The following is a 15,843-nucleotide window of genomic DNA, read 5'->3' on the forward strand; positions in this document are numbered from 1 at the left end:
TACTTGTGGTATTAGTTACTGTTTTTGGCGCCACATTCTTCAAAATCAAGCCAAATTCATGAATCGTATGCTCTGAGTAAAAGGATTGGGCTTTCTTCCTGTCTAGAACTAATTTTGGAAACTTCCGGCACTTCCTAACCTGAAAGTCTGAAGTGGTGCGCACTGAACATAACAGATACTATCAGTTTTTCCCTCTTGCTTGCACTCAAGCAAGAGGGAAAAACTGATAGTATCTGTTATGTTCAGTGCGCACCAGTTCAGACCTTCAGGTTAGGAAGTGACGGCAGTTTATCTATTTTTCCAAAATTAGTTCTAGACAGGAAGAAAGCCCAATCCTTTTACTTTTCTTGCTCGCCCTCAAGCAAGAGGAATAAACAAAAAATACGCTATCACAATAACAGTTGCACTCAAGAAAGAGGGAAAAACAGAAACAAGCTGAAAGATGCAAACAGTGAACATAGGAATGTAAATATGCATTACTGCTTGGGAAAAATACAATATTTTTCATGTTTTTTCCAAGCAGTAATACATGTTTACATTCCCGTCTTCACTGTTTACATCCTTCAACTTTTCTTTTTTTTCCCTCTTGCTTGAGTGCAACTGTTATTGTGATAGAACTATTTTTGTTTTTCCCTCTTGCTTGAGTGCAACTGTTATTGTGATAGAACTATTTTTGCTTTTCCCTCTTGCTTGAGTGCAACTGTTATTGTGATAGAACTATTTTTGCTTTTCCCTCTTGCTTGAGTGCAACTGTTATTGTGGTAGAACTATTTTTGTTTTTCCCTCTTGCTTGAATGCAACTGTTATTGTGATAGAACTATTTTTGTTTTTCCCTCTTGCTTGAGTGCAACTGTCATTGTGATAGAACTATTTTTGTTTTTCCCTCTTGCTTGAATGCAACTGTTATTGTGGTAGAACTATTTTTGTATTCCCTCTTGCATGAGTGCAACTGTTATTGTGATAGAACTATTTTTGTTCTTCCCTCTTGCTTGAGTGCAACTGTCATTGTGATAGAACTATTTTTGTTTTTCCCTCTTGCATGAGTGCAACTGTTATTGTGATAGAACTATTTTTATTTTTCCCTCTTGCTTGAGTGCAACTGTCATTGTGATAGAACTATTTTTGTTTTTCCCTCTTGCTTGAATGCAACTGTTATTGTGATAGAACTATTTTTGTTTTTCCCTCTTGCTTGACTGCAACTGTTATTGTGATAGAACTATTTTTGTTTTTCCCTCTTGCTTGAGTGCAACTGTTATTGTGATGGAACTATTTTTGTGACTTTTGTGGCACGTTAGCACCAAAAGTCTCAAAAATTGCCCTAAAATTCTATTGTTCATGAAAGTACATAGTGAGAGGGGGGAAGGTTTTTGAGTGGGTGGTCCGGGGAGGCGAGCTTTGGGAATTTTCATTACTTTTTGTGACTTTTTAAAAAGTCACAATTGATGACTGAGGCTGAAACATCTGAAATTGCTAAACTTCATCCACAAAGAAAAAATAACAGGTGAGAGCACAAAAAAGTGCAAATAGAATAATGAATTGGGTACAAACACAAAAAGGTGCAAAAAAAACAGAAAAAAAAAAAGATGCAAGGACAATAAATCGGGGCCAAAATATATGGTTTTGTGGATTTTTTTGTAAAGAAGGTATCAGCCTTCCCATCTAAAAATAAAGTGACAGTTTTTAAATAACATTAAATATAGTTTTGATTTATTTTAATGGATTAAAATGTAATTATTAAGAAAAAAAATGTTAAAAACTAATTAATTAGGAATGATACAAAGAAAAATCAGAATTTAAACAAGAAAAGATTGTGGGGATGACAAGTTTAGAAAATTCATTTTTAAATATATTATAAAAAAAAAATCTGTGCTAATAAAAGGAGTAGGACCTTCTTAATCAACTATGTTCTACACTTAAATAGGGAATTGTGTAATACTTAATTTCCCCAGCGGAGGCAGTATAGAGAAATGAAACACTTGCTACCAGGTTTCCCTTTAGATCCCAGCCGGAGGACCTATTGTATTCTAAACTTCAATGGGGAATTGTGTAATACTTAATATCCCCAGTAAGGAAATTAAACACTTGCTTCCAGGTTTCCCCATAGATCCCACCTGGAGGACGTACTGTGTTTTACACTTAAATGGTCAATTGTGTAATTCGTAATTTCCCCAGCAGAGGCAGTATAGTGAAATTAAACACTTGCTACCAGGTTTAGATGGAGGACCTACCTGTTCTACTATTAAATGGGCAATAGTGTAATACTTAATTTCACCAGTGGAGGCAGTGTAGGGAGATTAAACACTTGCTACCAGGTTTCCCTGTAGATCCCAGCTGGAGGACCTACTGTGTTCTACAATTCAATGGGGAATTGTGTAGTACTTAATTTCTCCAGCAGAGGCAGTGTAAGGAAATTAAACACTTGCTACCAGGTTTAGCTGGAGGACCTACCTGTTCTACACTTAAATAGGGACTAGTGTAATACTTAATTTCCCCAGTGTAGGGAAATTAAACACTTGCTACCAGGTTTCCCTGTAGATCCCAGCTGGAGGACCTACTGTGTTCTACACCTCAATGGGGAATTGTGTAATACTTAATTTCCCCAGTGGAGGCAGTGTAGGGAAACTGAACATTTGCTACCAGGTTTTCTTTTAGATCCTAGCTGGAGGACCTACTGTCTTCTACACTTCAATGGGGAATTGTGTAATACGTAATTTCTCCAGCAAAGGCAGTATAGTGAAATTAAACACTTGCTACCAGGTTTCCCTGTAGATCCCAGCTGGAGGACCTACTGTGTTCTACACTTCAATGGGGAATTGTGTAGTACTTAATTTCTCCAGCGGAGGCAATGTAGGGAAATTAAACTCTTTCTGCCACGTTTCCCACACCCCCTGAGGAAGGCTCTAAAGCCGAAACACACGTAGGGTATTGGCTCCAGCACCAGCAGGAGGAGATGCCACTAGGTATTGATGTTTTTACTTTTTGTTCTTCCCATTAAAATCCCAAACTATTTTTTTAGGGAATTTTTATTTGTATGTTAATTTTTTTTCCTAAAAATGATTTTTAAAATTTGGAATCAATGTTGACAAATGTATTTGTTTCTTGTGGTATTGTGTTACTGAATGCAATGAACAAATTGTAAGAATTTATGATCGAAACAACTGAAACAGTCCATATTAAATCTAAACATGGAGGAATATCGACAGACGGGAGACAACGTCATCTAAACTAGAAAAGAGCTGATTTATGTACAGAGAGTAGATCCCATCACAAAAAAACCTCCACTTTCATCCAGATTTTCCATTTTTCTTCTTTTTTTTACAATTGTGAAATGTCTACTTGGCGCGTTGAGCACAAGACATCATCCCTTATGAAAAGAGGCATTTTCTATGGCAATTCTAGATAAGTGCATAACATGCTGCACTAATATAGTGCAAGTCCTGCCTTACATACAGCAAAACAAGATGTAGGCAAGATTAGGAGAGTTAGAGAAAGTAGAAACACGGTGTCATGTACAAGTGTAGCGTTTCGGAGGGTTATTACAAAAAAAAAAAAAAATACTGCATTTCAGGACGGTGACGCATTTTGGGATGTTCGGGCACAAAAAGTTGTGAAGCTTGATTGGTCCTGTGGTCCCGTTGCTTGTTTTCATACTGTAAACTTCTCAAGTGTTGCATTTTCTCGAAGAGTTAATTATGCCGAACCCCCAAAAATGATGCCACGAACATAAATTGTCCGATGCTCATATTGTAGAGATCTCGGCGTATGGTAAAGGTTCATGCGTTCCGGTTACATGGGGTCAAGGTCAAGTCTTGCAACAGACCAAGTAGTATTTACAATATATTGGTGGACAGCTTTCCATTGCGATTCTCCAGGCTGTGCTTAAGCTGCCGCAATGACGATCATCCTCACAACATTAGCTCGTTGTGTCTTTCTGAGAAGGAATGTATATTCTTTCATAAATGTTTTTTGTTTTTTTTTACTCTCTTACATGTCCGCGTCACCATCGTAAGCCAAAGTCAATGGTTTCAGGCGGTTGTTTTGTCTTCTTGGTGGTTTCTTTGGCTTTTTACTGTAAATAAGACACTAATAATTTAATATCTGCATGCTTGATAGGACTTACAACTTTTGTATATAAATTTGCATTATTTAAATAGATCTTTCAGACATTTTGCGACTGATATATTTACAATGAGAATGTTTTTTATTGGTAGGAGTTCACATATAGAACATCCTGAGTGAGACAATCAATTAGTGCATAGGTGCTCGAACCCATGGTCATGATAGAATTCTATGGGCATTCTATGATAACAAAGGGTGCAAGCACACTTGAAACGCGTTGATAGCGTTACCTATGGCCTAATAGTTTGTCTCACTCACAATGTTCTGTATGTGAACTGCTGCCAATAAAGAAGAATTGTTTGTTGAGCCAGGCTTTATGTTTTATCATTAGCTTCTCAGTGTACATACATCTTGTAACTGAAAATCTGACTATCCTGATTGACAGCTACTCAGTGTACCTCCTCACTGTTGAATCTCCACCCATCAAGTCTGACTGACAGCTCCTCAGTGTCCCTCCTCGCTGCTGAATCTCCACCCATCAAGTCTGACTGGCAGCTCCTCAGTGTCCCTCCTCACTGCTAATCTCCACCCAAGTCTGACTGACAGCTCCTCAGTGTCCCTCCTCGCTGCTGAATCTCCACCCATCAAGTCTGACTGGCAGCTCCTCAGTGTCCCTCCTCGCTGCTGAATCTCCACCCATCAAGTCTGACTGGCAGCTCCTCAGTGTCCCTCCTCGCTGCTGAATCTCCACCCATCAAGTCTGACTGGCAGCTCCTCAGTGTCCCTCCTCACTGCTAATCTCCACCCATCAAGTCTGACTGACAGCTCCTCAGTGTCCCTCCTCACTGCTAATCTCCACCCATCAAGTCTGACTGACAGCTCCTCAGTGTCCCTACTCACTGCTGAATCTCCACCCAAGTCTGACTGACAACTCCTCAGTGTCACTCCTTGCTGCTGAATCTTTGCCCACCTATTCTGATTGACAGCTCCTCAGCGTCCCTTTTCCCTACTGAATATCCATGCACCAAGTCTTATTGAAGGCTCCTCAGCATCCCTTCTCACTGCTGAATCTCCACCCAAGTCTGACTGACAGCTCCTCAGTGTCCCTCCTCACTGCTAATCTCCACCCAAGTCTGACTGACAGCTCCTCAGTGTCCCTCCTCACTGCTGAATCTCCACCCAAGTCTGACTGACAGCAGCTCCTCAGTGTCCCTCCTCACTGCTGAATCTCCACCCAAGTCTGACTGACAGCAGCTCCTCAGTGTCCCTCTTCACTGCTGAATCTCCACCCAAGTCTGACTGACAGCTCCTCAGTGTCCATCCTCCCTGCTGAATCTCCACCCATTAAGTCTGACTGACAGCTCCTCAGCGTCCCACCTCACTGCAGAATCTCCACCCAAGTCTGACTGACAGCTCCTCAGTGTCCCTCCTCACTGCTGAATCTCCACCCAAGTCTGACTGACAGCAGCTCCTCAGTGTCCCTCCTCACTGCTGAATCTTTGCCCACCTATTCTGATTGACAGCTCCTCAGCGTCCCTTTTCCCTACTGAATATCCATGCACCAAGTCTTATTGAAGGCTCCTTAGTATCCCTCCTCACTGCTGAATCTCTGGACACCTATTCTGACTGACAGCTCCTCAGTGTCCCTCCTCACTGCTGAATCTCCACTCACAGAGTATGATTCACATCTCCTCAGTGTCCCTCCTCACTGCTGACTCTCTACCCACCTATAATGGTATTGAAAATGCAGATTCCCTGACTATACTTTATACAGTCTCACAATAATCTGTTAAACACTTGCATAATATGAGGTTAAGCAATTACATGTGAACTCACCAAGCCAGATAGATCATAGAAACCACAAATATGAGAAAAACAAAGGCGCCTGCAGCAACCCCATACACCCAGGTCTTCAGTTTCCCATCTAGAAAGAGGGAATGTTAGTTTTGGTTAGTACTAAGTTGTTACAGCATTTATATTGCATATATCTGATTAGTCGTATTAAAGTGTTAGCACAGTCCATGAGTCTTTACTTGTCTATTTTGAAAAAAAAAAAAAAAAAAAAGGCCACTGTAATTTCTACCTGCTTTTTTTCAGGCACTGTGTACTTACAATTGCTCATTTTGCCTTTCTACCCAATAAATTCTTCTTTTTTCTCTGCTCTATGCAGAAACAGGAAGTCTTTTGTTCCTGCATGAATTATTCCCCTCTTCAACTCCGGACCCAGCTACTCCGCTCCTCCCCTCTGCCAGGGATTTTTACAGTGATGAATCATGCAGGGAAAAGACACTACCTGTTTTTGCATAAAGCTTCGAAGGATTCAGCTAGCCTGTTGTTAATAATGTGATGTTGTAGACCTAATGAAAAACAGAAGAATTAACTGGGAAGAAAAGCAAAATAAACAATATATTACAAGGATAAAAACTTGGAAGGGAGTGCTTCTTTAAGACTGTCCTAGTCATGGAAAACAGAAGAATTAACTGGGAAGAAAAGCAAAATGAACAATATATTAAAAGGATAAAAACTTTGATGGGAGTGCTTCTTTAAGACTGTCATAGTCATGGAAAACAGAAAAATTAACTGGGCAGAAAGGCAAAATAAACAATATATTACAAGGATAAAAACTTGGATGGGAGTGCTTCTTTAAGACTGTCTTAGTCATGGAAAACAGAAGAATTAACTGGGAAGAAAAGCAAAATGAACAATATATTAAAAGGATACAAACTTTGATGGGAGTGCTTCTTTAAGACTGTCATAGTCATGGAAAACAGAAGAATTAACTGGGCAGAAAGGCAAAATAAACAATATATTACAAGGATAAAAACTTTGCTGGGAGGGATTCTGTAAGACTGTCCTAATCATGGAAAACAGAAGAATTAAATGGGTAGAAAGGCAAAATGAACAATATATTAAAAGGATAAAAACTTTGATGGGAGTGCTTCTTTAAGACTGTCCTAGTCATGGAAAACAGAAGAATTAACTGGGCAGAAAGGCAAAATGAATCATATAGTAAAAGGATAAAAATTTTGATGGGAGTGCTTCTTTAAGACTGTCTTAGTCCAGGTGCCTCAGAACTGGATGCATCTCTAATTTTCACCTATCCATTCCGTAGGTACTAATTGATACAATTTGAAAAAATCCTTAACATTATCTGAACTTACCTGACCCAAATGGCTGCAAAAACCATGTCCTTCCCCCATAGCCGGACTGACTGCTGGATGGCTGTGTTGGGTTAATTGCTCGGCTCGTTTTTACATCACCTTTCTTATCATCGCTGGTCGGTAAAATCACTACAGGAATCAGAGTGCACTGATCCAACGTCCCATCAGAGGAGGTGACTTCAGTGTAGCCGTCTTCACAACCGCAAGATCCAGACTTAAAATATGGAGAAAAAAATAAATAAGGATTTTATATCAGGCCTCCTACCCCTAAGGAGCATGGCAAGACACATCTCTCACTTACCCCTTCCTTGGGAAACACGTTAATATTCAAACATGCACATAAAGTTCTGTCTTAAAGTCAATAAGGATGTACAGATTATACATTGATTTCAGCCAGGAAACTCAATTCATACATGACGATAACTAACAGTGAAGATTGACAAGATCATGCCATGACAAAAGAAGAATATTGACTGAATACAAGAAGTATTACACTTTTTTTTATAACAAAGCAGGAAGAGAATCAAGGGGAAAGCTAAACTATATGAGCAATCCATCAGAAAGTCTAAAACATTAGAGGAGAGAACGAGGAGCTTGGTTTCCCTATGGATAAAGAAATCAGTTAATACTTCATAGAATCATAGAATGGTAGAGTTGGAAGGGACCTCAAGGGCCATCGGGTCCAACCCCCTACGAGTGCAGGTTTTCCTAAATCATCCCAGCTATATGTTTATCCAGTTTCCGCTTGAAGATTTCCATTGATGGAAAGCTCACTACCACTTTGCATTACAAACATCATTTCTGCTACTCCGGAGGATTCCAAGAATCAAAGGATCATGGAAGATAGGACCCCACGGGATGGTTAGCCCAATAGAATAGGGCAGGAGACTCAGGGTTTGTCACAAAGTCAGGTGTAGTAATACACGGCTCCCCATTGCACCGGTCTGACATTCGACAAAGAGAGTGAATACAAAGATACGCTACTCCCCGGTTTACAGGAGGGTCTACAGTTGGGACCAGATGGATTTTTTAATGGAGAGGCAAGTAGGAGATACAGTTGCCTGTTGGAAGCCCGGGTTCGCGCTCACTGTGTCTCCTTTGTTAGACACAGCGCCTCTGATTGGTTGCAGTCAAAGACACTCTGATACAAGCTGGGATGCTGTCTGACTGCAACCAATCACAGATGCCAGTGTGGCGCCCCTGAGGCTTCAAGCGCCACATGGTACTGCACCTCAGTCGAGGTGTAGTATTCATCCTGAGTAAGACAGGGTCATTCACCGGTGCACACCACAATTAATACAACACACAGTTAGCTGCCCTCCTACTGGGACTGGTCTACGGTAGGTGCTGGGAGTGGCTATCAAGAGGTATGGGACCTCCTTCCCACTAGTTTGGCAACCTGGGAGGCGGGGCACGGTCAGGGGAGTGAGTAGCAACATCACACAGTTTCAGTGGGGAGTCGAGCCTAGACCTGCGTACATGCAACAGCAGACAAGGAAGAGAGGACACGAAAGAACAAAGGACCCGTGGCTTGGAGCTGGAGCGTCGCGGCCCGGGTTCTTAGGAAGAAGAGGGATCCCAGGGCTCACAGGGAGCGCGGTAAGCTGACCAGGTGCGGGGTGGAGGGATTACCAATAGAAAGTACACACAGAAGGAACACCAGCCTAGACCTCCAAACTATTCAGGATCGGCTGGAGCCCATAACAGCGGATCTCCTTGCTCCAAAGGTGGTGACATCTCAGTGAGTAAAGAACTTTGACTGCAATCCCTGTGTTATCCCATCACTGCTGGCGTCGTCGCCCTCACGCCCCACCGCCATCAGAGACTACCACTCTCATCATCCCCGGGGCCTGAGCTCTGCCTATGGAGAGCTGTTCTATTCGAGCTGCGCTACCATCAGCTCCAGAGGATACCTCCCACAGTGGCGGCTCCTATATTGGCTGCAAACCACAGGTGGCGTCACAAATACAAATTCTTCTCCCCGGTAAATATTCTCTTCGTCCATCTTTATTGACACTGCTGGGATCACGGCCCGCATTCTACACCAGCCCGGTGACGAGTAACCCCATGGACCCTGTAGGCGCGTCACCAGGACTGTCGGTGGGCGGGGAAAGCAGTGCATATGCCTGAAGATAATGAACAGACCCGGAAGTAGTGTGAGTGTCCTCTGAAGCAGAGTCATAGCCACGCGGAGACAAGTAAGCATGAAGGCTTTGCTTAATTCTTAGGCCATGTGCCCACGGGACGCTCGTACCTGCGGATATATTCGCAGGTACGGCCGCATGTTTCCCGCAGCTGCCCGCCGGCATCCGCAGCTATTTTTAGCTGCAAGTTTCCAGCGGAATAGCTGCGGGAAACATGCGGAGTTTCACGCGATTTACCTGCGGACATCCCGGCCTCTACCTCCATAGCGGAGGGCCGGGATCTCCGCAAGTAAATCTGCATGAATAATTGACATGCAGTTAGGTGCGGCTGAGGGATCTCCGCAGGAGATTCCGCAGCCGCACTTTCCGCAGTGTGGACACAGACACTCCCCATGTCCCATAGGGTAACATGGGGAGTGCCTGTACATGCTAGAACCTGCGGATTTATCTGGAAAATCCAGAAAAATCCGCAGGTTTTCCGCGGCAAACTCCGCAGCAAAAAGCTCCCGTGGGCACATGGCCTTAATCTCTGTCTTTTTTCTTTGATTTTTTTTTTTTATTACCTGGACGGTCAGACCCGGATTGTTACCAGGCTGGGATCAGTGCTCGAGTACTTTTGAACCGCCACAAATCTGGACTTTTACAGTTGGGGTCTGCTCATCACTAGTTAAAAATTAAATCGAACTTTCCCTCCCAGGGCCGAATTGATCTCTTTTCGACCCTGACAAGGGAACATTAGCAACATCATAAGATTGGTATTGTTCTTATTTTAAAGTTTCTTCTCTTTTGTATACTGTGCGCAATATCAACCAAAGGTTGTAAGTAATAACCAGCTATGCTCATTATGCTTATGTAAGATACTGTAACTGTACGTTTGTCTTTTGTTTAATATGGTTCTTATTTCCCTTTTTTCTCCCTTTGTTTTTTATTCTTTTTTCCCAATTTTGTTTTCTATATTTTCCTTAACTGTCAAATATTTTTAAAACTCAATAAAAATTACTTGAACAGAAAAAAACAATAAGGGGCACTTTGCACGCTGCGACATCGCTAGCCGATGCTAGCGATGCCGAGCGCGATAGTCCCCGCCCCCGTCGCACATGCAATATCTTTTGATAGCTGCCGTAGAGAACATTATCGCTACGCCAGCTTCACACGCACATACCTGCCCTGCGACGTCGCTCTGGCCGGCGACCCGCCTCCTTCCTAAGGGGGCGGGTTGTGTGGCGTCACAGCGATGTCACACGGCAGGCGGCCAATAGGAGCGGAGGGGCGGAGATGAGCGGGGCGTAAACATCCCGCCCACCTCCTTCCTCCCGCATAGCCGGCGGGACGCAGGTAAGGAGATGTTCCTTGCTCCTGCGGCTTCACACACAGCGATGTGTGCTGCCGCAGGAACGAGGAACAACATCGTAACATCGGTCATTCCGAAATTATGGAAATGACTGACGCTACACAGATCGCCGATTTACGACGCTTTTGCGATCGTAAATCGGCGCATCTAGGCTTCACACGTTGCAACATCGTTACTGGCGCCGGATGTGCATCACTTTCGACCCCGATTTGACCCCGACGATATCACAGTAGCGATGTCGCAACATGCAAAGTACCCCCAAGTCCAACTGTAGTCTTCCCTTCACTATTTTCCGCTGTTTCTAGGCCTGACATCGCTCCATATGACTGTCGGTGGCGGCTCATGTTATGATGTTATGACGTAGGCTTAAAGGGAACCTGTCAGCAGATTTGGCGACTATAAGCTGTGGCCACCACCAGTGGTCTCTTATATACAGCGTTTTAACATGCTGTGTATAAGAGGCCAGGCCACTGTGTAGAACGTAAAAATCACGTTATAATACTTACCTAAACGGTCACTGCGGTGGAGTTGGGTCATATGGACGTCTCCGTTCTCCGATGCCGGCACCTCCTCTTTTGGCCATCTTCATCCTCTGTCTGATGCCTGAGTGCATGACGCGTCCTACGTCATACACACTCGCCGATCCCACGCAGGCGCACTACAATACTTTGATCTGCCCTGCTCAGGGCAGATCAAAGTACGCCCGCGTAGGACCCCAATGCCGACGAGTGTGGATGACGTAGGACATGTAATGCACCCAGACTTCAGAAGAAGGACGACAAAGATGGCCAAAACAGGAGGCGCCGGCACTGGAGAACGGAGACGCCCATATGACCCAACTCCACCACAGCAACCGGTTAGGTGAGTATTATAAAGTCATTTTTATGTTCTACACAGCTGCCTGGGCTCTTATAACAGCATGTTAGGGGTGGTGATTATAGGGGCCACATCTGCTGACAGGTTCCCTTTAATGTAAGTGAAGAGACTGAACTATTTCCAGTGTGCGGCCCTGATGTAGAGAAGCTCAGATTCCATAATGTTCAGAAGAAATCATCCTATTCGACATACAATGCGTTTCACCTCTATAAAACGAGCCTTCATCAAGTACACATTGTATGTCCAACAAGGTGATTGCTTCTGAACATTTTGTAATCTGAGCTTCTCTAAATTGGAGAATCACTGCTAGAAATAGTCCAATTTCTTCAATTTCATGTCATTCAGACTCACGTGGATTGATACTGGTACCAAATCTGTGCGTGAGAGCTACAATGCATCAGGAATGGCGATGGACCTGACAGCAACGCAGATCTCTGTGTGAGAGTCTATACACCATCAGCACTTGCCAACTGTAATTGTTTGGGGTCTAGTGAGTGCCATTTTTGTTCTTTTTTGGGGGAAGGGGGGTGTCTGCTTTCTTTTGGGGGTGTCTGCTTTCTTTGATGATGCATTATGCTGTATTCTTTCACTTTTTTAGCTGCTTGGACACTTTTTCATGGAACCGCAACTAGGGCTTATTGTTGGAGTAGGGCTTATATTTTAAGCATATGCAAAAAAAAACCCCGAAAATCCTACTAGGGCTTATTTTCGGAATAGGTCTTATTTTTGGGGAAACAGGGTATTTAAAGGGGCTGTCTGTTGATAACAAGTTATCAGTTATCCATTGGATAGGTGATAACTTACTGATCGGTGGGGGTCCAAATACGATCTGCAGAACTATTCCCAACTGGGTATTTTTTATCTCTGTTAGAATATTGACTGGCTTATTGTTGGAGTAGGGCTTATACCTTAAGCATACTCCAAAAACCCAAAAAACTCCTACTAGGGCTTATTTTCGGAATAGGTCTTATTTTCGGGGAAACATGATATTTAAAGGGGATGTCTGTTGAAAACAAGTTATCATTTATCCATTGGATTGGCTGGTTGGATGAATGGCCACTGCAACATTCATTTTCTAGTGGCTACAAGAAAAACCCATGGGAATGAGTGGTCGCTCACGTGCACTGCCGCTCCATTCCAACCGGAATAAAAGTGACCCGCTTTGGTGATCAGTGCCGGGCCCAATTTTCAGACCCCCATTGAGCAATAAGTTATTACCTATCCAGTGGATACGTGATAACTGTTTTTTACCAGACAACCACTTTAGCGGATTACATACCAGTTTTGCCTATACCAGTTAAGCCTAACGATGGCTTGACAAGTATAGAATGTATCTACCAGGGTTTCCATAGGCCCCCAATGCCCAAATGGCCCACATTTGCCTGGAAATAATAGAATTCCAGTTATACACTAAGTGTTGCCTAAGGGTTAACATTTCCTTAAGTATTTAGGATATTACGTAGTTAACAGCAGCCGCGGTCTCGCTCATAGCTGATAGCAGGAGGCTAATAGGATAAGCTATAAACGAACAGTGAAATTATGAGTTAAGCCATTACACCGTTTTGCAGAAATTAAAATTTTACCAGTGGGAATTAGACAAGCCATTGATCATACTTATCTGACAATTAAGTGCAGGCCTTATCCCAGCAAGCAATGGATTATATAGGAAATGTTGTGGAACTACCATATCGTGGCCGCTCACATGTCATTACCTACCTCGGTACAGTACGAGTGCTGCTGGATACACGGCGGACTGCACAGCCTTTCACTCTCCGGTCTCAGGACCTCAAAACAGCCCCCTGGAAGATAAACCAAAGATATAGTCTGTAATGTGTAACCATATTATATAGTGCCCATATTGCCTAACAAGGTATATGGATATTATAAGGGGTTGTTTCAAGCTCAAGACCCTCTAAAAAGCATCTTAGCAAGAGTTACTCCCACTTTGAGACCCCAATCATATAGAATCCGACTGGTGTTCATTTGATAGTAAAATTAAGACTAGTTGCAGCCACCATGATGGAGAGTTTGTTACATAATTAATCCTAATGCGGTAGTCTTCTAACCTTCTTTATGTTGGAGGTTTACTTGCATTGTAGGTGTGCTGAAATATTTTTTATAATGAGATTTAATTACAATTTTTTTCAACTTCACCTGCAGAATTATTGAGTTACAATACACTGCAAGCTGCTCAATCCCTTTTATTTCTCAATCCTGACATTTAGTTCATTGATGGGCCAATCTTCAGCTCACTTACCTTTTATTTTTTGTAAATCATGACAAAGTAAAATCAACTAAAATAAAATCAGATTTCAGGTTAGATTTTCGCTCACAGAAGAGATTAAGGCTGAAGAATGCACAGGATCAAGCAGCTTGCTGTGTATTGTGATCAAGAAAGCTGCAGAAGAAAAACTGTTAAAGAATAAAAAAAACAAAAAGAAATAAATTTATGCCCCCCTGCAAAAAAAAATAAATAAAAAGGTGCATAGCCTCCTATGGCTCATTCAGACGAATAGGGCTGTTCAGATTTGAGTGTTTTCGTAAGCACACCTAGCTGCAGCAAGCTTGACATTCCCATGATGCTACACAAAGAAGCAGTGCATTTCAGTTGTGTATTAAAATACATCTACAGGTGTGTCTGTAATTAACTCAGATGTTGTCAATAAACCTATCAGAAGCTTGACATCATCATATGGGCTGTCCAATATTGTTTAAAGGCACAGTACTCTTAGGCGGGCTTTGCACACTACGACATCGCAGGCCGATGCTGCGATGCCGAGTGCGATAGTGCCCGCCCCCGTCGCAGCAGCGATATGTGGTGATAGCTGGTGTAGCGAAAATTATCGCTACGCCAGCTTCACACACACACTCACCTGCCGTGCGACGTCCCTGTGGCCGGCAACCCGCCTCCTTGTTAAGGGGGCGGGTCGTGCGGCGTCACTGCGACGTCACACGGCAGGCGGCCAATCGGAGCGGAGGGGCGGAGATGAGCAGGATGTAAACATCCTGCCCATCTCCTTCCTTCCGCATATCCTACGGAAGCCGCAGTGACGCCGGTAGGAGATGTTCCTCGCTCCTGCGGCTTCACACACAGCGATGTGTGCTGCCGCAGGAGCGAGGAACAACATCGGACTGTCGCGTCAGCGTAATTATGAATTACGCCGACGCTGCACCGATGATACGATTACAACGATTTTGCGCTCGTTAATCGTATCATCGAGACTTTACACACTGCGATGTCGCATGTGATGCCGGAAGTGCGTCATTTTCAATTTGACCCCACCGACATCGCACCTGCGATGTCGCAGTGTGCAAAGCCCGCCTTAGTGTATGGAAACTTTTGAATTTGCAGAAAGTAATAAAACATTCTCTCTCTCTCATTATTCTTTTGGCAAAAATAAATAATTTTGGTTCTAATTGACCTAAAATGGGAAAGGTTTATTCTGATTTCATATCAGATAGTGAGAAAAACCTGCAGATGTGTCTTTATAGAAAGCGGAGGGAAAAACCTGCAGATGTGTCTATATAGAGAGCGGAGGGAAAAACCTGCAGATGTGTCTGTATAGAGAGCGGAGGGAAAAACCTGCAGATGTGTCTGTATAGAGAGCGGAGGGAAAAACCTGCAGATGTGTCTGTATAGAGAGCGGAGGGAAAAACCTGCAGATGTGTCTGTATAGAGAGCGGAGGGAAAAACCTGCAGATGTGTCTTTCTAGAGAGCGGAGGGAAAAACCTGCAGATGTGCTTGTATAGAGAACGGAGGGAAAAACCTGCAGATGTGTCTTTATAGAGAGCGGAGGGAAAAACCTGCAGATGTGCCTGTATAGAGAGCGGAGGGAAAAACCTGCAGATGTGTCTTTGTATGGAAACTTCTGGTTCCAACTGTATATACTATTTGGAAAGTCAATAATTTGTATAAATATTAGTTTAATAAAAAGCATTAATAAGGAAATGAAGCATGACATATGACAACAACCTGTCACGTTAAATCCATCCGATCGCTGACACCAAACTGTCCGATAGGCTCCTTTCCAAGAACTTGATAACCAATTGTATTCAAAGCACTGTCCTCCTGCAGCATAAACGCAACAAGTAGAGATTAAAAGGAAAAGAAAATATTTCTCTAGATATATAAATATTTTTAAATTATAGTTTATTTGATTAATGATCCTATAATATAAAGTAGTTAAATATACAGTATATAAAGTCATGGCTGAAAGTGTTGGCACCCTTAAGATTGTTTCAGAGAATTAA

The 15,843-nt window shown here is 42.9% G+C and overlaps 1 protein-coding gene across 1 annotated transcript in view; it reads right to left on the reverse strand.

The window, feature by feature from the left end:
* Positions 1–582: 582 nt before the first annotated feature.
* The window catches only part of THSD7A (thrombospondin type 1 domain containing 7A), a 701,817-nt gene continuing 686,556 nt past the window's right edge, over positions 583–15,843 (reverse strand). Inside the window, exons 27-31 of the mRNA XM_075315710.1 lie at positions 15,566–15,661; positions 13,308–13,390; positions 7,221–7,434; positions 5,896–5,983; positions 583–4,069 (exon numbers count right to left, since the gene is read on the reverse strand). Of these exons, the coding sequence (XP_075171825.1) occupies positions 3,985–4,069; positions 5,896–5,983; positions 7,221–7,434; positions 13,308–13,390; positions 15,566–15,661 (566 nt within the window). The 3' untranslated portion in view covers positions 583–3,984. The remainder of the gene's footprint in view (positions 4,070–5,895; positions 5,984–7,220; positions 7,435–13,307; positions 13,391–15,565; positions 15,662–15,843) is intronic.

This window comes from Anomaloglossus baeobatrachus, chromosome 6 (genome assembly GCF_048569485.1).
Source record: "Anomaloglossus baeobatrachus isolate aAnoBae1 chromosome 6, aAnoBae1.hap1, whole genome shotgun sequence".
Lineage (NCBI taxonomy): Eukaryota > Metazoa > Chordata > Amphibia > Anura > Aromobatidae > Anomaloglossus > Anomaloglossus baeobatrachus.